The following is a 27,713-nucleotide window of genomic DNA, read 5'->3' as shown; positions in this document are numbered from 1 at the left end:
AATGCAAAATGCCAAAACTTCGCATCCAGATACCCACAAGATCAGTCTCAGGGCAATGCGTTATGGATGAGTTGGTCAGGGATATTCGCATACGCTTTTCCCCCTCTCCCACTCCTTCCATATATAGTAAACAAATTGAGTCAAAACAAACTCAAACTCCTACTAATAGCACCAACTTGGGCAAGACAACCTTGGTACACAACACTACTAAACCTCTCCGTAGTGCCTCATGTCAAACTACCAAACAAACCAGATCTGTTAACTCAACACAAACAACAGATCAGACACCCAAATCCAGCATCGCTAAATCTAGCAATTTGGCTCCTGAAATCTTAGAATTCGGACACTTAGACCTTACACAGGAATGTATGGAGGTCATAAAATAAGCTAGGAAACCAACCACTAGACATTGCTATGCAAATAAGTGGAAAAGATTCGTTTATTATTGCAACGATAATCAAATCCAGCCATTACACGCATCTGCTAAAGACATTGTAAGCTACTTACTACATTGGCAAAAGTCAAAGCTAGCTTTTTCATCCATTAAGATACATCTTACCGCAATTTCAGCTTATCTGCAAATTACACACTCAACTTCATTATTTAGGATACCAGTCATTAAAGCATTTATGGAAGGCCTAAAAAGAATTATACCACCAAGAACACCACCAGTTCCTTCGTGGAACCTCAACATTGTCTTAACTCGCCTCATGGGTCCACCCTTCGAACCTATGCACTCATGTGAAATGCAATACTTAACATGGAAGGTTGCATTCCTAATTGCTATCACATCTCTAAGAAGAGTAAGTGAGATACAAGCATTTACCATACAAGAACCATTTATTCAGATACACAGGCATAAAGTAGTCTTACGAACCAATCCTAAATTCTTACCAAAAGTCAAATAACCGTTCCACTTGAACCAAACAGTAGAACTACCAGTGTTCTTTCCACAGCCAGATTCTGTAGCTGAAAGAGCACTACATACATTAGACATCAAAAGAGTGTTAATGTCCTACATTGACAGAACAAAGCTAATTCGAAAAACAAAACCATTATTTATTGCTTTCCAAAAACCTCATACAGGAAATCCAATTTCTAAACAAGGCATTGCTAGATGGATAGTTAAGTGCATTTAAACCTGTTCTCTTAAAGCAAAAAGAGAACTGCCTATTACACCAAAGACACACTCAACTAGAAAGAAAGGTGCTACCATGGCCTTTCTAGGAAATATTCCAATGATCGAAATATGTAAGGCAGCTACATGGTCTATGCCTCATACATTTACCAAACACTACTGTGTAGATGTGCTAACGGCACAACAAGCCACAGTAGGTCAAGCAGTACTACGAACATTGTTTCAAACAACTTAAACTTCTAGGCTGAACCACCGCTTTTGGGGAGATAACTGCTTACTAGTCTATGCACAGCATGTGTATCTGCAGCTACACATGCCATCGAACGGAAAATGTCACTTACCCAGTGTACATCTGTTCGTGGCATTAGTCGCTGCAGATTCACATGCGCCCACCCGCCTCCCCGGGAGCCTGTAGCCGTTTAGAAGTTGATCTTGAACATTTATAAATTTGTAAATATATTACTTTAAACTACATTATGTACATACGTATTCACTCCATTGCATGGGCACTATTACTAGCATACACAACTCCTACCTCACCCTCTGCGGGGAAAACAATCTAAGATGGAGCCGACGCCCATGCGCAATGGAGCCGAAATGGGAGGAGTCCCTCGATCTCGTGACTCGAAAAGACTTCTTTGAAGAAAAACAACTTGTAACACTTCGAGCCCAACACTAGATGGCGGGATGTGCACAGCATGTGAATCTGCAGCGACTAATGCCACGAACAGATGTAACATGTTCCTACGGTGATTGCAGCGGTCATCCTTGTGCCACATTGAAACTTATAACTGTATATTTTCAACATCTGTGCAACCAAAAGGTTTTACTCCTGGTTTCCAGACCTCCTTCATTCTGATTGGCTAGTGCAGAGCTCATTGAATGTGACATTTGTCAGATTTTCAGCAGTTTTCCCCCAAATCATCGTAAGTTTTGCAAGTCTCTCGGAAACATATTGTTGCTGAGACTTGACCCCCTTCTTTGTTCTTCTAGTCTCCTGAGTGTGGGGCTAACAGACATGCTTTTTAATGGGTGTGAGCCATAAGGCACCATGGTGTTTTTATGGTGAAGCTTTCATGGGGAGTGACTGGCTGGTGTTGGAAGGTTTCCTTGAGTACAGGAGGTACCCAGACCTGAATACTGCAGACATTTCAGAAAACTGGGGACTTTGAGAATCCAGGGTGCTGTGACATTAGTGATTCCAAGCATTTTTCTTTTTTCCCAAGACCCTTTGAATATGTCAAAATATGAGAATAAATCACAATGTTTCACCTCTCAGTGAAAGAAGACCCCAGAGCTTCCTGTAAACAACAAGAGTCCTACCATAAACATTCTTTTGTTTCTCTTTATAAAAATGTATCCTGCATTTGTTGATGGACCTATCGCACTGGACAAAAATATGCTAAGCATTAGTCACGGGAAGAGCACATTGATACAACATTGAATTCACACAATGAAGTGACTCTTGCCATGGGCTCACATTCACATGTGAGATACTCTGTTTATCAGTAGAAGTGATAGAAGTACAGGATGGTTGGACTTTTGCTATTCCTACAAATTCCGGATCTTTCAGTAATGGATGTGTGAGAAAAATTCAGGTTTTTCTTTAAACAGGTAGACATTTGCAAGCCATTCTGGATAGAAAGCTATTGTGGATCCAAGTAAGCCACACCACCTTCAACTCACTAAAGTGTCTAGTTTTCTGGAATGTTGAGTTAGCAGTGATCTGTCCCAGACCCAAATATCTCCGCTACCCACATCCCAAAAATCTACCTAATTCCAAGCTTTTTTCTTGAGCTTTCCACAGTCATGTTTCTTAGTCCTTTCCTTAGAAATAGATCAGACTTCACCTAACTTGTCGTCCAGTTTTTATCAGGAATAATGAGGTAACACAGGATGGCAGAACATTTTATTATCTACTGAATTGCTCCATTTTGTTTCTAGATTCCTATTTTGTAAGTAAGTGTTCACAAAAATAATTTTTGAACCAACTTCCTCTACTGGCACAATTGGTAATCCCAAATTCAGCATAGTATAAATTAAATCCATCGCTTAACATAGATCCTTGGATACATTTGAAAAAAAATATCTTTCATTCACTCCAAATTTCTGTTGATTACATTTTTCTTTATCATGTTATGCATGGTCATTACTTTGGGAAAACAGTGTACACCAAAGTACAATTGCTGGATATGGTCATTGTTGGCTTTTAAGCAAACTGCAATCTCTATACAGCTCTGTGACAGGAAGAGTCAGCTGGACATAATGTTATGAAAGCTTCGGCCTCAGCACCAAGGGGCACCCAGGGATCCAGACCGGTGTCTGTCATAGCAACCTGACATTCCACTAGTGCCGGTCCCGACGCAGACGCTCCTGATGCCGTCTGTGCCCACAGGCGGCATCATTCCCATTGTAATCCCCGAATCCGACGTGGGTGTCTTACAACTCTGATGCTGAGAGGAACTTTGCCTCCTAGATCGGATCCTTAGCCCTTTTTCTATGATTTAGGCCTTTGGGATGAATGGAAGGGGCCGGACCGCTGGACCCTTTATAATACCAGCCTCCTGAAGGAATGGACTAGTGCAAGGACTTTGGTGAGGCCAGTGGGGTGGATACTTATCCAGTTACTGGCATGTTTTCTCCCCCTACCATGGCTACAGAGGAGGGAACCTCTTATGCTGGTGGTGAGAATGGGGCCTGAGGTCCTGGAACTTCCACTGTCTTTGCAGCACCTCTCAAGAGATTAGTCTTGACGACCACCAGTCGGGAGCTTATACTTCAGAACCCCTGCTCCTGTTCAGTGAAGCCCTCACTGACGTCCCACTGGGCGCCTGGTCCACACCCCAGCACATGGCCTCCTTTGAACATGATGATTGCCTGTTGCCATTGCCCCACACCTGGGGACCTAAGTTTCTTGATGCAACACCCCACCCCTGAGAGCCTGGTGGCCCAAGATTGTACCTCCCAAGGCGTGTTACGTTCTGCTCTCCTAGATATTGAATCCAAAAGGTTGGACTCACTTGGGAAGATGTTCTCTTCTGCTAGTCTTGCATTATGATCCCTGAACACTGCATGCCTTTTGGGCTGTTAGATACAATTGTGTAAGTGCTGTCACAGGTCCTGAAGGAGGCCCTGGCTGTACTCTCTCAGGCCGTTGCCGATGAGAGAGATGTAGCAAAGTTTACAATCCATTGTGGACTGGACACGACCGACTCCCTAGGCAGAGTGGTTTCATGGACAGTGCCCCTGAGGCATGACACCTGGCTGAAGATGTCTGGCTTTTCAGGGGATATCCAAGCTTCCTTGATGGACGTGCCCTTTGATGGTATCAGTCTCTTTGGAGACAAGGCAGACTCAGCGCTCACGTGCTTCAAGGATTCTCTGGCTGCGGCTGGGCTAGGTCTTTGGGCCTCGTGGTGACACCTCCATCAGTGCACCACCCACCAGTCTACCTTTTGTTCCTTTCGTGGCTACAGAAAGGGCCTTCAACTGCGTCAGTTCCCGGACAGCCACTGTGCCGCGCATGCTGCCCAGCCTCTGCGTGGCCGAGGGCGCTGGATCTACCGATCTCATGGATCAGGTGACCAGTGGGCCACCCCCCCTCTACATCAGCCTCTAAACCTTCCTAGTCTGAATCTCCTCCACCATGTGCCGGTTGGTAGCCAGATATGCCAACACCTGCTCCTCTGGCATTTCACCACTTCAGACAGGTGGGTTTTGCTGATAGTCCACAGGGGCTACTCCGTCCCCTTGAAAACTACCCTTCCAACCTTTCCACGATCCTATGATCGAATGACACAGGATCCTTTGTCTCTTCTCCGCGAGGAAGTTACTGCTCTCTTGGCCAAGGGTGCAATAGAGAGGGTTCCTGTGCCAGAAGTAGACTGTGGTTGCTATTCCTAATACTTTCTGTTTTTTTCAAAGGACAAGGGTCTTAGCTCTTCCTAAACCATAGCTTCCAGCCCCCCCTGCAGGAGGTAATTCCATTTAACTGTATCAAACGCTTTAGCTAGGTCTATAGACACCAATGCCAGTTCCTTATCATGATCCTTCAACTCATGTAATACATGCATCAAATCTGCAAATTGATGTAGATACTGTGGCCGGGTATAAATCCACATTGGTCCTCATGTATTAGGCAAGTGATGACCAGATGCAGTACGAGAGCAAGAACCTTACAGAATATCTTAGTGTCTGTATTAATCATAGTGAGTGACGTATAAGCTAAGGGATCCAATGGGTCTCCTTTCTGCTTTGGCAGCATTGTAATGCAACCCTCTCTCATAGGCAGGGGAAAGGTACTGCTTCCACTGTGTAAGTATATTTCTAAAAGACACTGGGTAAGGACCAACGAGAAGGGCTGGTAAAAATCCAGAGGTAATCCATGGCAATTCCGGTGTTTTAGACCCCCAGGATTTGCTATAAGGCAGCACAACCTTCTCCAGAGTGAGGGCCACATCTAAGTCCTGAACATCCAGATCTCTCGGTTGCAGTAGCAGCAATGATGCTAGAAAGGTTTTGACAATGCCCACAAAGACGAGTCAGGGTCTTAATATACCTGCTCTAAATATGTTCTAACAGTGTCCACACCTTCAGTAGAAAGCCTTGTTATCTATATTAGGTCCATGGGTATTCCCTAGTAGTCTGCCCTGAATCAACATATACCATCATTCCACGCCCTCCTCCATGTACTTCAGGGTGAATGAAAGCCATGGAGCTATCCAAAGGAGTACCCCCTGGAAGAAGGTGGAATAATTAGCATGGTATACCGGTCCCCTCAACATTTTGCCTAACTTAGCCACCTACCCATCTGAAAGGTGTGTGTCCTGCAAAAATGCAACATCTACTTTGAGTCTCTTAAGGAAGGAGTGCATCTTGTATTGCTTTTTATAAGTAACTTTTTACCCTCACATTCCATATAAGAAGCTTAAATGTCCCTGCAACACACATTGAAAGTTAACACCTTCTGGAGAAACCCCGGCATCCCTCCAGTGACATAGTGGCAATAACTTCAACACAGGCCCCAACAGAATCCTGGTCCAGCATATCCGCCCCCTCCCACTCCCCACCCTGGACATGTAAGTACAAGCCAACCGCGCATACATGTCCAAATTAATCAATGCATCCTGATGCTCAGCATCACAACCCCAGCCTACAAAAACACAAAACTACCCCCAACCCAAGCTACCTTCCTTCCATCCCGCTTTACTCCAGGAATCACATCCCCCCCCTCACACTAACATACAAGTCAATTGCACACCAAAAGACCTAATCTGACTGCAAGGCAGTAAGCCTTCTCACAATTGCAACCCCCCTCACCTTTCATAAGACAACGCCCCCATCAGAAAATGAAAGACAGGAGGGTAAATAACTAGTCTGAGAGATAAAGTGCCCCTACTTCCCAAGCTTAACATATGAAACCAGTGAGCACCATCACCTCGGTGCATCCTCCCATTAGGGGCAACTGGTCTTACAGCATCCTCTACCCCACTTCTAGAATTCATTCAATGGGAATGTCCCACCCCCACACTCAGACAAAAAGGAGAGAAGGAATCTATGGTCCACTGTGAACCCTTAAAGGTGGAATGGTGTCCTGCACATTGTCACTGTCTTGGAACTGTACTCCCAGGACCCTGCACAGCCCCGCTTACCAGCATCTCTGGTATCTGCTGTGTAGTAGATTCAGTATCTGCCATCATATAATTGTCGCAGACCACAGTATGACCAGTACTTCCCGTTGGGGACCTCGAACCACCCGGTTGTCGAGCATGCGCACTCCTTCCACAGTCACTTCTGGTATAAAAGAGACCAGAGCGAGCACCCAACATCCAGCCAGGACCAAACATCCTCCGGGCGTTTGAAGAAGTGATACCTACTCTGATGCAATGACACAAAGTTTGTCTGAAAATAATGTCATGTACCTGAGGTTCAAGTTACTCGATTTCTTTTTAACCTCACAAAGAGACTTGAACTTTTCCTACTTCAGTGTGTAGTCGGGATATATTCCTGTATTGCAATTTTCAAACTGTAGCTGCTCTCAGCATCACGTCTCTGCCCTATAATTCAAAATTCTAGCAATAAACTCCCTTGAAGCAGCGCATGGCTTGGGAACCACCACCAAAGCCTTATGAGCCCTTTCAATAACGAAAAGTATTCAGTACACACTTGTCTCACCCAGTTGTCCAGGAAGCCCTCAGCACATTGACCCTCCACTTGTTCAGGAAAGCCCAACAGGCATAGATTTTTGCTCTGCGAGCCCCCATCAGCATCATGAACTCTGTTTCCAAGGTTTTGGAGACAGCTTGCAAGTAGGTGACGTGTCTTTATGGTGCTTCACTTCAGTTTGAAGGCTAGTAATGTTGGTTTCAGCATTCTCTACTTTGTCCGCTACTTTGCAGCGGTCCATCCACAACCGGTTAACCTCTATAGACACCCCTGCAAACTGCCCCTCCAGAACCACTCTTGAAACCCCCCTTCCCGTATTTTCCACAAAGAGTGCAGCACAAGAGTTCCTCTAGCGAGGGCTCCAGCATAAATGGGTGATCTGAACGAGTGAGTCTATGGGTGGCCTGACAAGATGTAGTATATTGCACAATAGAATTCCTCTTTTGTTGTCTCTGGGGCCTGCCCTTCCCCATCTTGGAAGGATGAACAATACAGCACTCAACTCCCAACCGGCCATCCAATTGTCAGGGATTCTCTGGTACCTTGCCGCACAGGTCTAATGCTCACGTTTGGCACCTAATCTTGTTGCCACCAACATGCAAAGTGCCGGTCACATGACAGTTGAGCAATCTCAAAGCCACCAGTACCCCCTAGCAGCATCCTGCCCCGCCACTCCTCTACTGCAGGGGAGAGCACACACCAAGTCACACCTTCTGGCTCATTAACAGAGCACTGTCAGACCCAGTACGCACAGCATGGAGGCCCCATGAGGCAAACACTAGTCTTGTTTCCAATATAAGGGTCCCCCTGGTCCTCCACTGGTGACCTCAGGATAATGTTGGGCCAGCTAACTCGCCTCCAATATAGATAGCCTGTGATCAGCTACCCCATGGTACATCCCTGCACCTGTAACCCCTGAGAAGTACCTACCAGCAGCGGGCGATTCAAGCGGGGGTGAGGACAGGGACTACACTAGTCGATCAGGGCTGCTTTCTCTCCTCTCCGCAAGCACCACAACCGGTGCTCCGGCAGCCGCTACTCTGGTGCTATCTCCCTCAGGACAGAATCACTGCTACTAGGAGGCCACCAACAAGCAAGTGTAGTGTGAGCCACTACTAGCCTCCTCTGACAAGCCAAAACTGCTCCCATCAGCCTCATCTAGGTCACTTCTCACTCCAGGGCCTCCAGCAGCCCAGGCCGGACAATCTATTAGGACTGCCGACACATGGAATAGTGCAGGGATGCAGTCGGAGCTCTGCGGGGCCTGCAATGGCCATCTAGGGAATCTGGGTCCCCGCTCGCCTCCCAACCAGGTTCCGGCATCACCGCTGATGAATAGTGTAGGAGGCTCCCACCAGCCTGCAGGCCTTGCATATGCATAAGGCTGCTCTCGGCACTCAGGCCGCCCTGTCTCCCGGGCCGCTGGGGTGGGCTAGTTGCAGGAGGGTTGTCTCCCTCCTGGGGCCCTGGACACCCGCAGCATGTTTGTCCATCCTCCTCAGCAGTTGGCAGCTGGGGCTTCTCAGCCTGGTGATCACACACCTCACAGGCCGCAACTGGCGCCCACTGCATAGTCCGTGATCATGGGGCAGCTGTTCTCCACATTGCGCATTTATCCAGGCAGGTGAGTTCAGCAGGGCTATCTAATGCGGTTACGACTTGGCTCACCTCGGATACCAGGATAAATGCAGGATTATCAAGCGGGGAGCCGGAGCCTCTTAATTACATGTCCAGACGGCCATCTTGTGTAGACATGGCCCCCTTGCACAACTCTTAATTTCAGTTCCATTTATATATGGCTTACTAATCCTGACAAGGTGTTGAACTTCACGTTGGGTAGCATTCTGCCCTGGAACCCAGGGATAGGTGTTAGCGCGTCGGTCCTTAATAAGTAAACTTACGAGGTGACGTGTATAGGTCGATGAACCTTTTAATTTGCATGGAGTATCCTAGCCATGATGTGACCAATGAACCCAGTAATCGATGCACAAAATTCAATAACCATTCGATAAAACATTAATCAATAATAGCAATAACATCACACCATGACTTTTGAGCCATGAATAACCACACCTCAATATACGTTTTAGTAATTTTATTTCCCTTTCGTTACAATACTAAGTCATGAGATCAAGTCAAAACTCAATTCAATTTCAATAATAACGGCATTAATTAGTTAGATGTCAGGAACATAATCTAATCAAGGCTTTCATCAGAATACATCCTAAAGCATTTGCACAAGTCAATAAGAGAATCAAAGGTAATAATTCAGTTCTAGACATTAAGGGCCTTATTTATACTTTTTGGTGCAAAACTGCACTAAGGCAGTTTTGCCCCAAAAAGTTTTGCACCATTTTTTAGCACCAGCTGGGCACCATATTTATGGAATGGTGCAAGCCGGTGCAAAGGGTAGGCTAGCTTAAAAAAAAATGACGTTAGGCAGTTTTGAGTCAAAATAAATGATTCTGACCAGATTAACATCATTTTTTGATGCTAAGGGGCATATTTATACTCTGTTTGCACTGAATTAGTGTCATTTTTTTTAACTCTAATTCAGTGCAAAACTAACTCCATATTTATACTTTGGTGCTAGACCCGTATAGCACCAAATTTATGGAGTTAAAGTCATTTTTTGGAAGTGGAAACCTACCTTGCCTTAATGAGATGCAAGGTAGGCGTTCCCGTGCAAAAAAATGACTCTATGGCCTTAACACCATATTTATACTCCCATGTAAAAATGGTGCAAGGGAGGGAGGAGGGGTCAAAAAATGGGGCAAAGTTTGCTTTGCCCCATTTTTTAAGACCTGGGTCAGGGCAGGTGTTAGGGGACCTGTGGCCCTATTTCCATGGTGGAACACCATGGAATAAGCCCAGAGGTGCCCTCCCTAGGCCCTAGGGGCACCCCCACCCACACTAGAGGGACTGCGAGGATGGGGGACCCCATCCCAGGTAAGTACAGGTAAGTGCATTTTATTTTTGAAAGTGCCATAGGGGGCCCTGAAATGGGCCCCCATACATGGCACTGGGTGCAATGGCCATGCCCAGGGGAACCCTGTCCTCTGTGCTGGCCACTGGGGTGGTGGACATGACTCCTGCCTTTTCTAAGGCAGGAGTCATGTGGCATGGTAAGTTTAGCACCATAAAATGACGCTAATCTGGTTAGAGTCATTTTTTTTTTACTCTAACCTGCCTAAAGCCATTTTTTGGTGCTAAACCCTCTTCTTCCATACTGCCAGCCCCACCCGACTAAAGTCATTTTTTTAAACTCTAGCCTACCCTTTGCACCGGCTTGCACCATTCCATAAATATGGTGCCCGGCTGGTGCACAGAAATGGTGCAAGCCGGTGCTAAACTTTTTGGTGCAAAACTGAGTTAGTGCAGTTTTGCAGCAAAAAGTATAAATAAGGGCCAATATTTTGTAAGTTTGCGCCACTTTTGTGTCATAAAATGACGTTAATGCAGTGCAAAAAAAGTTTAAATCAGGGCCTTGGTGCTAGATGGGTCTAGCACCAAAGTATAAATATGGAGTTAGTTTTGCACCGAATTAGAGTTAAAAAAAATGACACTAATTCGGTGCAAACAGAGTATAAATATGCCGCAGAGTATAAATATGCCCCTAAATATGGCGTTAAGGCCATAGAGTCATTTTTTGCACGGGAACGCCTACCTTGCATCTCATTAAGGCAAAGTAGGTCTCCACTTTCAAAAAATGACTAACTCCATAAATTTGGTGCTAGAGGGATCTAGCACCAAAGTATAAATATGGAGTTAGTTTTGCACCGAATTAGAGTAAAAAAAAATTACACTAATTCGGTGCAAACAGAGTATAAATATGCCCCTAAGTTTAGCAAAACCCTCCGTCAATCACTTTGTCTCTGTAATCTGTCAATCGTCATGTAAGGAACCTTCATCTAACCCAAATTAGCATCAGCATGTGGGACTTCATGCAAAACAATTTAGGAACAATAATTTAGAAAACATCTAGCTAAAGAATAATAAACAGCGCAGTTGGTACCTAGAAAGGAAAGGCACAATAATACATTCAGTCACATTGTCATATCTACCTATCCACTGTATAAATCAGCAACAGTCCATTTTCGTCCTCAGGTCATCAGTCGATCAGTATCACATCAGGCCCTCAGTCATAGAGTATGAGCCCAATGACCTAATCTCGAGTTACCCCTGCCCAATATCGCATCACAATTTCGAAGTAAGGTCTAAACTCGCAAACCTCTCCCCTAACATCACTCTTCTCTTCCCTCTATCACTTTGTTATATCAGTCACCCAGACTATCCCCAATTTCCAATTGGTCAATTAATCATACGCTGTGACTCTATCCAATAATGTCTATGTACCAAATCTATGAATTCTAATATTTCACAGCTCACATGTTGTTGATTGGCCAGCCTTAGGATGTTCTCATCATCCAGCTCGTCAGGTATCAAAAATGTTGCATCTTCTTCTCTGGTCAGTGTCTTCATTGCTCGCGTCCTGGGAAAGTACATCTTATGCATGTTATATATAAAAATGATACAATTCTAGTAGCTTCATCTCCTGTCCATTGGTTCTCATAGAAAGCCTCGACTAAGCATTTTACTAAAACAATGAGCAGTTCACGGTTCGTTCATTTTGTTCAATGGAAAATGCTGAACGTTAAATACAACTTCTGCATGAGGCCTTGCAAGATTAGGCCAAGACACTCGCTAAGTTAAGGCCTACAATTAATGAAAAACTTAAGTTATAACTCTCAATATGATATATTACTACATTAATCAAATACATTTTTAATAATTTCATATGTTAATTACTCATTTAGTACATTTTGTGAATATTGCTGGCCATTCCTCGGTCACAATTTCAAACTTGCACATTATTTTTCTACGTTATTCATTTTCTATGGAATTCATTATGCAAAATTCATAAACATTCATTAATAATTTCTAATTAAGACATTTGCGTTAACATAGGGAATAATTCAGTGGTTGTTGGTTGTTTTTGGGATTATTCATATGCTCAAAGGGAATCATACCTTGCATTTTTCTCCTTTTGAATTGGTGGTAGACTACATTTGTAGGATTTAAGTCTGACCATTAGCCAGAGGTATAGGAGTTCATCCAGATATTTGGTGGGATTAATAGATGAGCTAGGGTATTGCTATTTTGCAAGGTATGACTTTAAGAGAACAGGTATGATCTTTGAGTTGAGGTGTAGCAATATGCAGAAACACAATAATGGAGCTTAATGCAACCATGCACATACAAGATTTTCAAAAGGCTCCCCACGTACACAAGGCACACGATCGCCCAGGCACACCTCACCAGCAGACTTGCATCTCCAACCATCTTACCCAAAAAGTCCAGAACATCCAAAACACTACCGCCAGAGTTATCCTAGATGTCCCCAGAAGCACAACACATTACTCCTCACCTCACTGATCTACACTGGCTACCCATTCCGAAATGCTGCAAATTCAAGCTGCTCATCTATGTCTACAAAGCCCTTCACAACACAAGACCAGCTTATCTCAACGACTGACTCCAACTCTACCACCTTCCAGACAACTACGCTCCACCTCTCTCTCTCCCTCGTCCGGACGGCAGAAGTAAGACAGGAAAGCACGCCGTCACCCTCATCACCACAAAAAACTGCAGAAACCTTCTGAACTCTTCAGAATTGCCACACCACTCCTCAGCTTCCGAAGAGACCTGGTTGTTCAACTAGGAGCCCAGCCGTCCCAACGCTCCTACTTCACTGCACTGCATGGATACTCTCACAGGTGATAAGATGCGCCATACAAATCCAGATAACTCAACACAAAACAGTTTAGAATCCATAATTTGAAAAATGGGGAAAATAAGTGGTAGAAAGTAAAGCGTTTTGTGTTTCATTCAAATATACAGTGATTTTACTGTGATTTCGTCTGAATAGCTCTGTGGAATTAAGCTTGGAAGAAAATGGATGCGTTTCATGCCATTTCTCATTTGTTTAAATGCAGTTTAAAGTGAAGCTATGCTGCCACCTAGTGGTTTTAACCCGTCAGTGTGCTTAACGGTACTCAACTGTGGTTTTAATATATTGTCAGTTGTACATCACACTATACCCGAATGCTAATAGTGTGTGAAGACCTTGGGCAATGATCTCAGTGATTTTTAGTAAAAATATTAGCAGTTCTTGGCATCTAAAAAGTATAATTTCACTCTAAACGGATCCGATAGTCATTAGTGAATCTTTTCAGGTATTGCATGTGTGTATTCACTTTGGAAAGGCTAATCAGAATTACATAGGATACTATGTTGTATTTTATTTTATTGCGAAGTTATGCTCTTACATGATCCTACAGCTGCTCAGCTATGAAAAAAAAAAAAAATTACATCCTGCACATCTGTCTTTTCTGTTGCCTCGGGAATCCAGAAGTGCCACTTGTAGGGTCCTCTGCCCTGCATCCGATAGGCGTCCACAGAACACTTATTCTGTTTAGGGACCACATGTCCATCTACAAGATCTCTCGATCATTGCCTGTCTTCTCCTCCTTCCTGGTCCCTCTTTTCCTTTTTCCTTTGCCCTCCTTGGCACTTCAAGGTTCCCTAACGGTAGCTTAAAGTACCATACTAACGACCAAAATAACGTCGGCATTTCAATTTTCGTGAACATTTCCCTGACTTTATGTTCACAACAAGGTAAAAATAAAGGAATCTACTGGGATGATGCTGATGTACTTGTAATTATCATCTTAAAACGAAAAAACAAAATAATAAAGTGTGCAATGGTAGTTATTGTTTGTAAGGAAATGTTTAGTTATGAATTGATCAGCCATTGGTGTAATTTGACATGATTCATTGCTGATGCCCTAATGTTTTTCAAATTGTTAAAATTAATAGGTATTAATTGGAATTATGGCAAATCTGCTATTAACAAAAAAGACAAATGCAAGGATAGTAATTATGACAGTTTGCTAATGGAGAAAGGTTGACTATTTGTAGCACCTGTCACTTTTTTCTCTTTGAAAAAGAGCAGTGAATAACCGAATAATTACAAAAATTGAAATCGAATGACTGACGTAAAACAGAATAGGGCTATTGTTGATTTAATGAGTAAAGGCAATGGCTTTTTAAGGCGTCATTAGGTTTTTCCCTACACCGAAAAACAATTCTTTTGAAGAAGTACTTGATATATTGATGTAGAATTAATGTGTTGACTGATGTCTGCAGTGGTATTCATCAAGCTATTAAATGGGAGGCTTCACAATTGAAAACTTATAACCTAATATTTGAAAACCACTAGGACTCAAAACACAAATTGTCTTCTGGACATATCATGAAGAGACATAACCTAGACTTAAACGTGTGCAGAAAAAATATGTCTTTGATGTGAGCTTAAGTCAGAATGCTGCAAAGCAGTGACTTTCAATAGTGGCTGATTTTGACGATGATAGTTACTCTATGTTCACTCTATCTAGTGTATCATATAATGCCATTATGCGGCATTCTGGGACCTGAAGTTCTACAAACACAGATAATGAAAAAGTTTTGGAAAAAATCATGAAAAAAATGATCATCTTTTCGTACATGCTCTAGTATCCATTTTTTTAGGGGACAGATGGTGCTTCCAACACATTTCAATCCACGCTTGCACTCGATGAAGTATATCGCAAATCGAGGTGTCCCATGTTATCCTATTATTTATGGTAATCGTGTTACCTTTGAAACTGCTGATTACCTTTTTATTAGTGCCAATTGGACATGCTTTTTACTTTTTACAGCATACAAAGCCTTTGTTCTGTTCTTGTAGCCAGTTGCAAGCTGTCTTTGACTCAGAATGACTTTTTACTAGATAATCCTTATACAGAAGGGCACCATTGTTGGTCACATCCAGTCTTATCTTTATTAATTGACCATTTCAGGCTCGCTCTTGATTAAGTCCCAGTGTTTGTTCAAGCTATTTTAGAATTTTGTGATTTTCCTTACTATATGTCAGAATCAGTCTAATGGTTGAGTTTCTCCCCTCCTTGGCTGATTTGGTTTTGTTCATGAGTGTCTGTGTCAATGATCGTGCTCTTTTTTCACCTTGTTTGATATCCCGATACGTTGGAAGCACCATCTGTCCCCCTAAAAAAAACGGGTACTAGAGCATATACGAGTGGTCCAGAAAGGAGACCTGATCAATGCTGTGGCAAAACATCTGTAGTCTCACGATGGAGCAGATTGGTTGACCTTGCGCTATTATGGTATAGCGTGTGTGAAAAGACATGAAAGAGGTGGTGATAGAATGCTGAAACTGAGACGTTTGGAGTTGAGAATCATTATCACACTACGGACCAAGATGCCTCATGGATTTAATGAGGACGAGGAGATGCACAGCCACTATGAGAATGAGCTCAAGATTCCGACTGCAAAATGTAAACAGTGTGCATCCCAAATTAAGAGCGTATCTCTCTGTATCCACTAATTTGAGTGTATACTCTTGAGTAACGAGGAGATTAAATATATCTGGACACGTTCTTGCATACATACAGTTGAACAATATTCATCATATTACGAGACAGAATTTTGAATGTACTGGTATTCCTGCACTAAAAATTGAATATGTTGCCAGACAGGATAAGAGATGTAGATAGAAAACTCTAATATCGGCAAAATAGTGCATGTGAATGGTAAAGATAGATATGGCAATACGTAAGTAGCTCGTCCATAAGACTCCGGCAGCTAGCGAAAAAGTAGGAAAAGGCCAAAATGTGAAATGTGAAGCTTTTCAAGACAATAGTTTTAAATCACTGGTGTATGTTTACAAAGAAGTAAGATAATTTTGTTCACAATTTTTTCACTATCTGTGTTTGTAGAACTTCAGGTCCCAAAATGCCAAACCAAAAAACCGGATACTTTTCCAATCTTCTGTATGTTGTGTCATATAAAGTCTTGCAACAGCATAGCTCTGATCTTTGTGTTGTATTGCTCTCACATGTTTGAGTATTCTTCTTTAGGGGACAGATGGCACTGCCTATTTACTGCAAACCACATGTACATTCAATCAAATAGACCACATATTGACTGTCGCAGGCTATTTTCTGATTTATGTGCATTGTTTTTCCTTTGTAGTCTTTAAATGTCCTCATGTTTATTGCGATTTGGCAGACTTTGCATTTATTACATTTATAAAAGCCTGTATTTAGATTACTCAACCAGTTTTTTGTAGTTGGTGCAACATAATGACTTAATTGGTATGTCTTTAATAGAATATGATTTCCTATGACACCAACGGTCTGGGTCCCACAATTTGTGCAATGTCCTGATCATTTCTCAATATTCTCCAGTGTCTTTTGAATATTCTCACAAGGTCTCCACTTTGCTTACTATTTAAGTATCAATCGCGGGCAATTTTCTGCGACTTCATCATTAACGCTTGTCGTCGGGTTCTTGATTTAGCTCTTATTGCACATAATTCAATGTTGGTTTTTGGATACCCTCTGCGTATAAATCTTTGTTTAATATTTGTAAATTGACTCTCCATTTCCTTATCATCAGAGCAGTTGCGTCTTGCACGTACAAATTCACCAAACGGAATGCTTCTAAGTAAGGGTTTAGGATGGAAACCTTTACCATGTAGAATGCTGTTTGTGGCAGTTGCTTTTCTGAACATGGTAGTCTTGAGTTGATTCTCTTCTATATAGACCTTGATGTCCAAAAAGTCCATTTCTTTTGCACTTGTTTGGTTTGTGTCATTTTGATTCAACTCTTTGAAATATATGGCAAATTCATCTTTAGTGCCATCCTAAATTACAAACAAGGCATCTATATAGCGCAACCATAAGATAATCTTACATAAGTGTTCCTGATAGAGAGACTGCGTGGCATGAGAACTATCACCAACCCATGGTGAGATTAGCATAGTTTGGGGAAAATAAAATTCCCACATCGGTTCTGCGTATTTGTGTGTAAATATGGTGCTCAAATAAGAAAATATTACTATATAAACACATTTCCACCATTTCTAAGAGCATTTCAGAGTGTCTAGTTTCTCTAATATTTCTTTTTCTAAAAAAGTATGTTAGTGCTGTTAATCCAAACTCCTGTCTAATTGATGTGTATAATGAAACTACATCTATGGTGACTAAGATGTAGCTCGATTGCCACGCAATATCAGATGACTCGCAAAAAGTCACCCGTGTCTTCGATATAAGAACAGAGTGAGGTCACCAGAGGAGCAATATAGAAATCAACATATTTGGAAATGTTTACAAAAAGAGATCTGCATCCTGACACAATGGGTCTTCCAGGTGGATGTTTTTTTTTTGTTTTTTTTGTTTGTTTGTTTTTTAAACGTTTTTATGGATTTTTTGGGGAGAAAGTATATAGTTGGCATCACCCGATCACTGGGCTTTAAAAAATTGTTTTTCTTCATTGATAATTCCCAGTACCACAATTGTAGTTTGATATTGATTTGATTGTATTTTCTATTTCATTAATAGGATTGTGAGTTAGTTTTCGATAACTTTCTACACCATTCAGTTGCCTCTTTGCTTCTCTCACATAATCTTCACAATTTTATATTACAATATTGCCTCCTTTATCAGATGGTTAGATGATAATCTTCTCATTATTGCTCAATTGTTCCAATCCTTTTCTCTCATGGTTATACTTCCCTGCTTTTTAGTTGTCTCTTTGTCTTCGAAGATTGCTAAATCATCTAAGACCATATCATAAAATAAGTCAATTTTATTTCCTGGTGTCAAATTAGTACAGAACATAGATTTAGATTTGAAATGACTGTACACATGGTCATTCGTCTGTATTCCCAATTCTTCCATAATCTGTGCGGATATCATTTAATTATCATCTAGATTAAACATTGTCATGACAGACATGTCTGGTATCTGTTCAGTTATAAGTTTAGTTTCCTCTCGTGTATCATTCTTCTCAACTGGCTTTGGAGGATGTTGAGCAAAGTATTTTGTTAACTTTATTTTCCGTACAAATTTGTAGGTATCTATTTTAGTTTCCACTCTGTCAAAATGATATTCTGGACAGAAGGATAAGCCCCTGTTTAATACTTTCATTTCATCCTCTGTTAATGTATGTTCAGACTGATTAACCACCGATTTTTCTTTCATACCTTCTTCATTAGTCATTTCTTTTGTCTGCTTCGTAGAGGGTAATTTCTCTTCCCCCTCCCTCTTCCGATTCATCTGTTTATTTATTTTTGGATGGCCTCTGCTCTGACTGCGTCCTCTTCCCCTGCCTTTTGAGGTTTGTTGATCCCGATATGATTTGCTTTTCCTCTAATGCTGTCATAGTCTTGGGTTCACTTCTTCATTTTCATTAAATTCCACATCTGACTCACTAGCTGTTTCTATTGTGGCAGTATTACTTTTCACATCTGATATAAATGGTGGTCTTATTCCTTCAAATATTTTGTTTTGGCAAAAGTGAAGATAGTGCCATTTTTATAATTCTGTTCATCACAAGAACATTTTCTGTTTCCGTGCTTCCACTTCCGATTCATGTTTGATCCATCTTTTTTCTCAGTTTGATTACTTCCTCCTGATTAGTAAACGTTGTGAGTTTGACTTCTGTCTCCTGTGCTGCCTTCATTACTTCCTCCACATCAGTTTTGGCACATTTTATAAGAATCAACATCATGTTGCGTGAACACATCATATTATTCTCTCCCCATTCCAGTTGTAGTTCCGGTTTGATGTCGGAATGATTTGGTAATGTAAAAATTAAAAGTCCTCTTGGAACTCTGTCTACTTCAATATATTTTTGAAGTGTTAATATCGCTTAGCTTTTTGTTATTTCCTTACGATTTAATTTCTCTAGTTAAAAAAAATAATGTTCGTATATCATCAGTTTTTCCTTTGGCCTTCTTTGTTTAAAGATGTATACAATGGCTGAGAGGTTGTGAAAAGAATTTCTGCCTTAAAGAGTTCGTTTAGCAGCTCTTGCTTCCATCATAGATTAAGTCCACAGAATACCACAATACATTTACTGAATGTGCGTCAGAAACTAACACAATCAAATTCACCAGGCTGTTTAAGTAAAATACATTTGTATCCAGACAGACTTCTGGACTTAAACACAAAATGGCTGCATCAATAGCTTACTTTACTGACTTCCCTTCATATAAATTATTAATGGCTTCTACTGCCTTGCAACTGTTAATTTTCAAAATTGCTCTTATTCAGAATTAATTGATGAGTGCTAAATCTGTAAATGTTGAAAATTCAACGTCACTACATCAACATTTATATTTAGTGGTTGACTTAAGAACAGACAAAGGATATGCTCGTGCATTGTTCCTTTAAACATTCCCACATCACTTTTAAACCTGGGGAGACTCCCATGCGGCTCAGTGTTCTCTGACCCCGTTCCTGCAGCACTCCACCCCATGATGTGGGTGTCTGTGATTTGCAGATTTTTTTTTTTTTTTTTACTTTGATTGCGTGACTCGTTTTCCGCACTTCCACTTTGAGTCTCAATTCTGCCGCTTCTGGAGTTCGGTGAATATCTTTTGGACTTCATATATCCTAATTAACTCAAGATTAATTTACATTAATTCTATAAATATTTGTAGTCATTTTAAATACAGAATAAATATAAACATATGTGGGAATTTTTAAAATACATCTTCAAACAAATTAATGTAATAGACATAAGTATATATTCAGAATGAAGTTAATGGAGTTGTAGTTTTAATTTTGTTCTGTAGTTAAATTGCATCTAGTAATTCAATTTACATTAACATTTAATACAAACATTTTACTATTTAAAAAAAAACTTTAATAAACTTTCATACATTTCCCAGTGCTTTACCATTGGGAGATATCTGCCTTGGTAGCAGAGGTCGCTGCCAACTGTGCATGTTTTTCAGACTTCATCCCCTAAATCGAGGGAATCGAGACATGCAAGCCTTCACTTTGTGGTAACACTCGGAAATAGTGAATAGTAAAAAATAGTAAAGTTGCTACAAAGTCTAAGAGTAAATTTACATGTATAAGCTTGCTCATGTTCATATTTAACTTTGTGAATAACCTCCACAGTGGCCAAGATTCTTAAAGCATCTTTGTGCATAAATATCTAACCACAGATTGCTGTGTGTGATAGCGTAATGTAAAACAGCTCATCAGAACCAAAAATAATAAACTTAATGGGTACAACTGAAGTAAATAAAAAAACTTATTTTATGAATCAGCAAAGTTCTTTCCAAATGTTCCTTCATTCTTATGTGCTGTTGTGGAACTTCAAGTCATTTGTTGACAAAACTGGACATTTATATAAGATTAAAAAAGGATAGCGCAAACTTTTCAGTTAGAGTGCTCTTGTAAATCACCATACAAGACTATAAAAATAAGTGAAGACAGGAGTGGCGTGGATTTCGAGGGAAGAAAATTTCATCAGCTTGAACCACATGAACAACTTTCTACTACACAGCCACCCACACAAAAAGAAAGAAACTGAGAGAATAAACCAACTGAACATATGTAGAGCTGTAGTACTGAGCACAAAAAGGCCAACTAGAAACCTATATTGTGCGGAAATTTAGACAGTTCTTTGTAATTGTTTATCTGTGTTAAACAAGACCAAAACGATAAAAATCCAAAATACAGTAATAAAGATATGAGTCTTTTAAGAATTAACCTAAAAATACAGTTTCTTGAAGCCTATAGCTCGGTCTGGGGCTATCATGGCTTCATGAACAACAAATCAAACAGTTCAGGCCGGTTGTGGTGTCGAGTGCCAGCTACGGTGTCGCGAAGACCCGCACACAGTACCTTGCAAATGTTGGGCTTTGTGATCCTCGCGATGAGATCCGGAGTGCGGCGTCGCAGGTGTCTGTTGCAGAGGTCCGTGCTGGAGTCGTCGGGCCCTTGAAGTCACACGTGTTACAGATCGAACTCCAGTCTGATGAGGAAGTCAGGAACGCTGGCATGGATGGCGTTGGGGCTGCAGTGCAAAGTTAAACGATGTGTTGTGCGGTGCCCTCAGGTCACTGTGCAGGCAGTGGCTTGGTGACGGCATCGGTGAGACCAGAGCTGCAGTGTGAAGCGGGGCGGTGCAACGTGCAGTGTTTCAAGGTCATGGTGCAGGCAGCGACGATGTCGTTGAAGCGCTATCGTCGGGAGGCTCAAGATGGCGGCACAGGCTTCATGCAGCACCCACGGGTTGCGGTGAAGTCGGGGGCGTCTGTTGATAACGGTGGTGTCAGTGGACCGGGGCTGCAGTGTGGTACAGGACGGTGCTTCGTGAAGCTCATGAGTGGTATCCACAGGCCACGGTGCAGGCTGTGGCATCTGTCAGAGTGGAGAATCGTCGTCGGAGTGCGGGGCTCACAGGTCACGATGCAAGCAGTGGCTCGGTGGCGGTGTTGGGTGGAGGCTTTGGTGAAACCATCGTTGCAGTGTGATGTGGGGCACAGCTCTGTGTTGCGTCAGGTCACGATGCTGTCAGTAGCGGCGTTGACGGCATCGCAGTGGTTTTTCTTCTGTTGCAGCACAAGACGCACAGTTCCCAGTGCTAGAGGCAGATGAAGCTGAAGTCTGATATACTTGAAACTTCCAACAGGAGACAAGCGCTACTACCAGCCCTTGAAGAAACTCCACTAGCAGGATACACTGCAAAGTCCAATCTTTGTCCTCTTTAAGGCAGAAGCAGCAACTGAAGGCCAACCCGGCAAAGCACACACAGCAAAGGGGCAGTACTGCTCCTCCAGGTTTTCAGCTCTTCTCCTTGGCAAAGGTTCCTCTTGATCCAGAAGTGTTCTAAAAGTCTGGGGTTTTGGGTCCACTACTTATACCCCTTTCTGTCTTTGAAGTAGGAAAACTTCAAAGAAAAGTCTCTGTAGTTGACAAAGTCCTACCTTGCCCAAGCTTGGCCCCAGACACACACCAGGGGTCGGAGACTGCATTGTGTGAGGGCAGGCACAGTACTTTCAGGTGTAAGTGACTACTACACCCTCCACTCTAGCCCAGATGGCCCAACAGGATATGCAGGCTACATCTCAGCTCCCTTTTTGTCACTGTCTAGAGGGAATTCACAACTGCCCAACTGTCAGTCTGACCTAGACGTGATACAAAAGCAGGAAGAGGCACAGAATGGTTTAAGCAAGAAAATGCCCACTTTCTAAAAGTAGCATTTTCAAACAGACAATTAAAAAAAAAACGTTGCAAAAAGATGTGATTTTAAATTGTGAGTTCAGAGACCCCAAACTCCACATCTCAATATGCTCCCAAAGGCAAACTGCGCTTAAGTTATTTAAAGGCAGCCCCCATGTTAATCTATGAGAGAGATAGGCCTTGCAACAGTGAAAAACGAATTTGGCAGTATTTCACTGTTAGGGCCTGTAAAACACATTAGTACATTTCCTACCATCTAAATACACTGCACCCTGCCCATGGGGCTGCTAGGGCCTACCTTAAGGGATGACTAACATGTAGTAAAGTGGAAGGGTTGGGTCTGGTAAGTAGGTACACTTGCCAGGTCGATTTGTTAGTGCAAGACTGCACACACAGACACTGCAGTGGCCGCCGTGAGGCATGTTTACAGTGCTACTCATGTGGGTGGCACAATCGGTGTTGTAAGCCCCCTAGTAGTAGTTGATATATTTTGTGGATGGAATTTTAACCCTGTTTCAGTTCAGGAAGAACACCCCCTCCTCCCCAACCCCACACTCACACTCTCACACTCCCCCCCCCAGCGTCTTGAGACCTTCATGGTTGAGTAGCTGCGCTTTACAAATTCCTGATTGATTGCTAACCCAGGCACAGTACTCTTCATCCGTAAAACCTTGTCTTAAATATATACCACTCCTGCTAAAGCGACCTATTCAGTGTTTTAACTATTTCCATATTAAAGTATGATGTCCCATTCCATTGGCCACTAGAGTAACAAAGCTTTTTTCCAAAATATGAAATTTCAACCGATTTTAATGAAGATTGAAGTTATTAGCTTTGTTATAATTTAACCTGACAGCCTATGTTTATTGTGTTTATGTGCATGTTTTAATTCAAAAACACTTTCTTTCCCCTTTAGATTCTGCCTTCCTTGCTCGTGAGAAGGCCAAAGCTGATGCAGAGTTCTATACTGCTCATCAAACAGCAGAAGCAAACAAGGTAAAATTGAAAATTGTATTTCAATCAAAAGAAGATTAAGGCATAACACTTCTTTATAATGAATGGAGATTCCTCCTCACCTGTGTGAGCTGTGATCTTTAACCGAGTAAATGTCTAACTTATGAGTGTTTATCCGTAATGAAAAATTTCCCAGCATTCGTGAAGGATTGTTTTTCAATTCTATTAAGTACACAGAGGCAAGGAGTATGATCTGCTTTCTTATATTTCATGCTTGTGCACTTCATCATAGGCAAACAAACTACCTTCCCTTCAAACGAAGGGAAAGGAAATAAAAAAATAAATTAAAAAAAAAAAACTTTTGACCAATGACTCTTGTCCTTGTAACTCTTGTCTTCCCCTGTAACTGCCTCTTTTTTTTTCTTGCGACAGGAGATATTGCAAACTAGTTCTTTATTCTCCCTTAGTGGACTTGGAACCTGGAATATAACTAAGAAAATGTACTGAGACTGACATCCAAAATGTTATTCTCCATCAGATAAAACCAGAACGACATTCTATTAGAACAATAGAATCTCTGACTTTATATAAGAACAGGATAGGAACAATGGATTCAAATACAAAAATTATACAAAGCCTCATATACTTACATCGTACATCAAAGATAGCTTTTAGTGGATGAACTAATGAATGAGATACTCATCAGAAAAGGGTGGAAGTGTCCCCAGAAACCTTGGGTGGGAATAATCCTCGCCTCTGTGTCCTTAATAGAATTGAAACTTTCCTTCACGAGAGGTAGGACATTTCTCATTGTCTGTCAGGACCGGAGGGGAGGATTATGCTCATTCGAGGCTTGTCCACCACCAAGGATACTGTATCCAAGACAGGCTTAATGTAAAACCTCTTGAACATAGTCCAGTGACCAGTTGGCCGCACTGAGGATATCTTCCAATCTGGCACTCGGAGTGAATGCATTCAAGGCCATGACTCCTAACTGAGTGAGTGCCAAAATATGACACGTTAATGCAAGCTTCTTGCATGAACCAGCGAACTTACTGGGCAGTTGTTGGAGAAGACAGCTTTGAAAGGTTTGTTGAGGGAAATATTAGTTGCCTTTCATCTGGAGGTCAAAATTTGTCGTCATGCTCTCATAGGCCTTCAAACATAACACCACGCACAAATTTGGTGATTTATCAAATGCTGGGTTAGAGAGCACCCTGAAATTAGAATTTGTTCTGCATGAGATATGGAATGTCACTCCTTCCAGGGTAAAAACTCGCCCCATAATATCAAGAGGCCAGACATCCAAGACTCCACTGCAAGATATCAAGCAAAGCAACATAGCCAGTTTCCCTGAGTTTCTTACCAGATAAATATTTCTCTGCCAGGGTTTAAAGAGATTTAGGACCCGATTTACGCCACATAGTGGAGAACCTGTGCACTAGGGGTACCCCTTCATAATCTTGCATACTAAGGGATGTTCACCTACCTGGTAACCCTGTATCCGGAGATGTCCTGCAGAAATAGATAACCTATAGGTATTCACCGCCCTAAATGCCATGCCTCGAGATGCCAGAGAAGCCATGAAGTTCATGGCCTGTTCAACGTTCGACCCCAAGGAATCACTAAGCAACATCACAAAACAAAATAAAATGATTGAAACGTTTCAACACTCCGTCCAACACTCGCCCCTAGTCACAGATCTAGGTTTAATCCATCGTTATTTTGCTCGCCACGTCACCCCAGTTTGGACCCAGCCATATGCAAATCAGTCTTGACCCTGTTCTCTATAGGAACAGACCAGCCCGTACTACTATGCCAGGTCCTCCCTGGACAGGAAACAAGCATCCTGGGACCAATTTCAGGGTATCACCCTTCATCAGCCATGCCATGAGAGGTAGCTGGCCTTGGAGGGTTAACAAGTGAGGTTACCCTAGAGAACCCCGGAGGAGATCCAGAGTGTTGGGTAGAAGTATTGGAGAATCCCAAGAAAGTTCCAGAAGAACTGAAACCACACTTGCAACCTCTAGTATGGGGTGAGGAGGACTACCTTTGCTTATTGCCTCCGCACTTGAGTAGACAAAATGTAGTATAAAAAAAGGGAGGGATGCTTGCTCCCATTCCCCTGACCAATCCTGCAGAAAGACATTCGTTGGTATTGCCAGAGGATTTGGCTTCCAGCTGAAGTACAGTTCCTCTAGATGGTCCAGACAAGATGCAAAAAGTTCCCCCTTGATGGTGTCCTACCGGTTGTCAATCAGCTTGAACACCTGTGGATCCAGTTGCCACAGGCTCATATCCGACCATTCCCTCAAACACTGATCTGTCACTTTGTTGGCTACCGCAGGGAGATACGTTGTTGGAAAAGCAAAAGATCCCGATCTCCTGGCCAGTTCTGCAGGATCTTTGATCAGGGACCGTCCAGGTGATTGATGTATTAGACTGTCGACACGTTGTCCATCTTCAGTAGGATGTAGCAATTTACCTTTTCATTGTTCCTATAGTGGACTGCAACGGATCATGACATTAACTTCAGCAGTGTATGTGTAGGTGTTGTTCAGCTACTGACCACTTTCCTTCTGTGAAGCACATTGCACTCCCCATCTGGACTTGCTGGCATTGAACTCTATTACGATATCGTATCGGAACTTAAAATGGTTCTGCCATTCCACTCCTCCATGTGGGCCATCCACCACCACATCTCTTCCTTGACCTCCTGTATCAGAGAAACTTGCTCTGAATATTTGAGTCCTCTGCAGAAATGAGAACTCCAGTGTCTCTGAAGGGCCCTGTAGTGCAGCGGGCCCAGGAAGATAGCCTAGATGGAGGGCGATGGGTGACTTACCACCCAGGCTATATGTTGTAGTGAAGTTTTCGGTTTGGACAAAGTACGCTTCAGTTCTCTTTGAATCTTTGTGGTCTTTAGAGAGTATAAACTGAGGATTATTTACGCCGTTGATGACAAAACCCAGGAAAGTCATCTGTTTGGACGGGTTCTGTAGGGGTTTCTTCACTTTTATGATAAACCCCAAAACTTCTAGCAAGTGAATGGTCACCTGCAATTGCACTTGTAGTTTGGCAGGACATTGATTCAGAAGATGATCATCCAGGTGGATAATCCGATGGAAACCTTGGACACAGAGAGCTTCAGTTGCCAGCTTGACCACCTTGATTAAGCACCATGGGCCAAGGAGACACCAAAAGGCAGGATTGTGAACATATAGGCTTGCTCCCGTCATAGGAACAGCAGGAATCTGTGGTGGGGTGTGTGAATGGGGACTGTGAGGTATGTCTTTGAGGTCTAGACAGACCACCCAATCCTCTAGCTGCAGCAAATCTCACAGTAGATGAATACCTTCCAGCTTGAAGTGGTGGTAACCACCCTGTCTGGATTGGTCCTACTATAGCCTTGGCCTGAGGGAGGGCCTTAAGTGTTGAAGCGACCAGTTCAGTGCTCCCGGCCACGACCAGCCCCCGCAAAAAGGTGGAATGTTTTTTTTCATAGAGACCTGCTTCTTGTCAAGGGACGTAAACATTGACACAAACTTTCCTGTTTTATTTATAAAAGGCTCTTCTAATAGGCCCCCCTTGGGCTATGGTACCCACTTCAGTGGAAGCCAGATCCCCCAGGTTGGGGTCTACTTTAATAAATAAGGTGTGTCATCTCTCTCTGTATAACTCATAATTTGTGTTTCCAACAAAATATTATGGTGGGTTGTGCCCACCTCGAGAGAACGTCTGGAGGGACAGGGTTGCCACACGATTTTTGCCTCTTCTGCAAGGCAAGAATCTTAGTCGAGGTCCTCATAACTTCCAATTGATAGTCCTAGCAGGACCCCTATCAATGGCTTTTATAGGGTTGAAAATGTACTTTACCGGGAAGGTGGCCGTTCTGTTGCCGATGTCTGGCATGAGGGTCTCTTTGCCTGCCAGTGAAGAGTGCGGTCATTCTGCCCAGAAACTGGCTCGCACCTCCTTCTCGATGGGCTTTCAGAGGCAGTCTGCCACGTATTTAGCAACTTTGGTGGACGGGGACCTTCCTGTGGACCTTGGAACGAATGATGTTGTCCGGATCCAGCATATCAGTGACCCTCAAGGTTATCCTGTGAGGGAACAAGATCAGCACTAGGGGATGGGTGCCATGATTTGGAAGGGCCTGCCTAATCATTAGTATATTTCTGAGAGTCATTGTCTGCACCCCACCCCCCTCCCCATATCTGGGAAGGAAGGGGTAAAGGCCATGTCTTCCAGTGAGTAGCCCAGTAGGTCCCTGAGGTTCTCATCAAGGCAGTAGGCCTGGCAAGGAATGCCTTTTTTGAGATGCTAAAATGCTCTTAGCTCAACCCCTG

At 42.5% G+C, this 27,713-nt stretch overlaps 1 protein-coding gene across 2 annotated transcripts in view; it reads left to right on the top strand.

Moving 5' to 3' along the window:
- Positions 1-27,713, top strand: part of ERLIN2 (ER lipid raft associated 2) — a 307,636-nt gene that overhangs the window by 219,799 nt on the left and 60,124 nt on the right. For both annotated transcript variants that reach the window (XM_069213801.1, XM_069213802.1), the window contains exon 11: positions 23,327-23,406. In XM_069213801.1, coding sequence (XP_069069902.1) covers positions 23,327-23,406 — 80 coding nt within the window. The remainder of the gene's footprint in view (positions 1-23,326; positions 23,407-27,713) is intronic.

The sequence above is a fragment of the Pleurodeles waltl genome, chromosome 11, assembly GCF_031143425.1.
Source record: "Pleurodeles waltl isolate 20211129_DDA chromosome 11, aPleWal1.hap1.20221129, whole genome shotgun sequence".
In the NCBI taxonomy this organism is placed as follows: domain Eukaryota; kingdom Metazoa; phylum Chordata; class Amphibia; order Caudata; family Salamandridae; genus Pleurodeles; species Pleurodeles waltl.
This window is presented reverse-complemented; position numbering and strand designations above follow the sequence as displayed.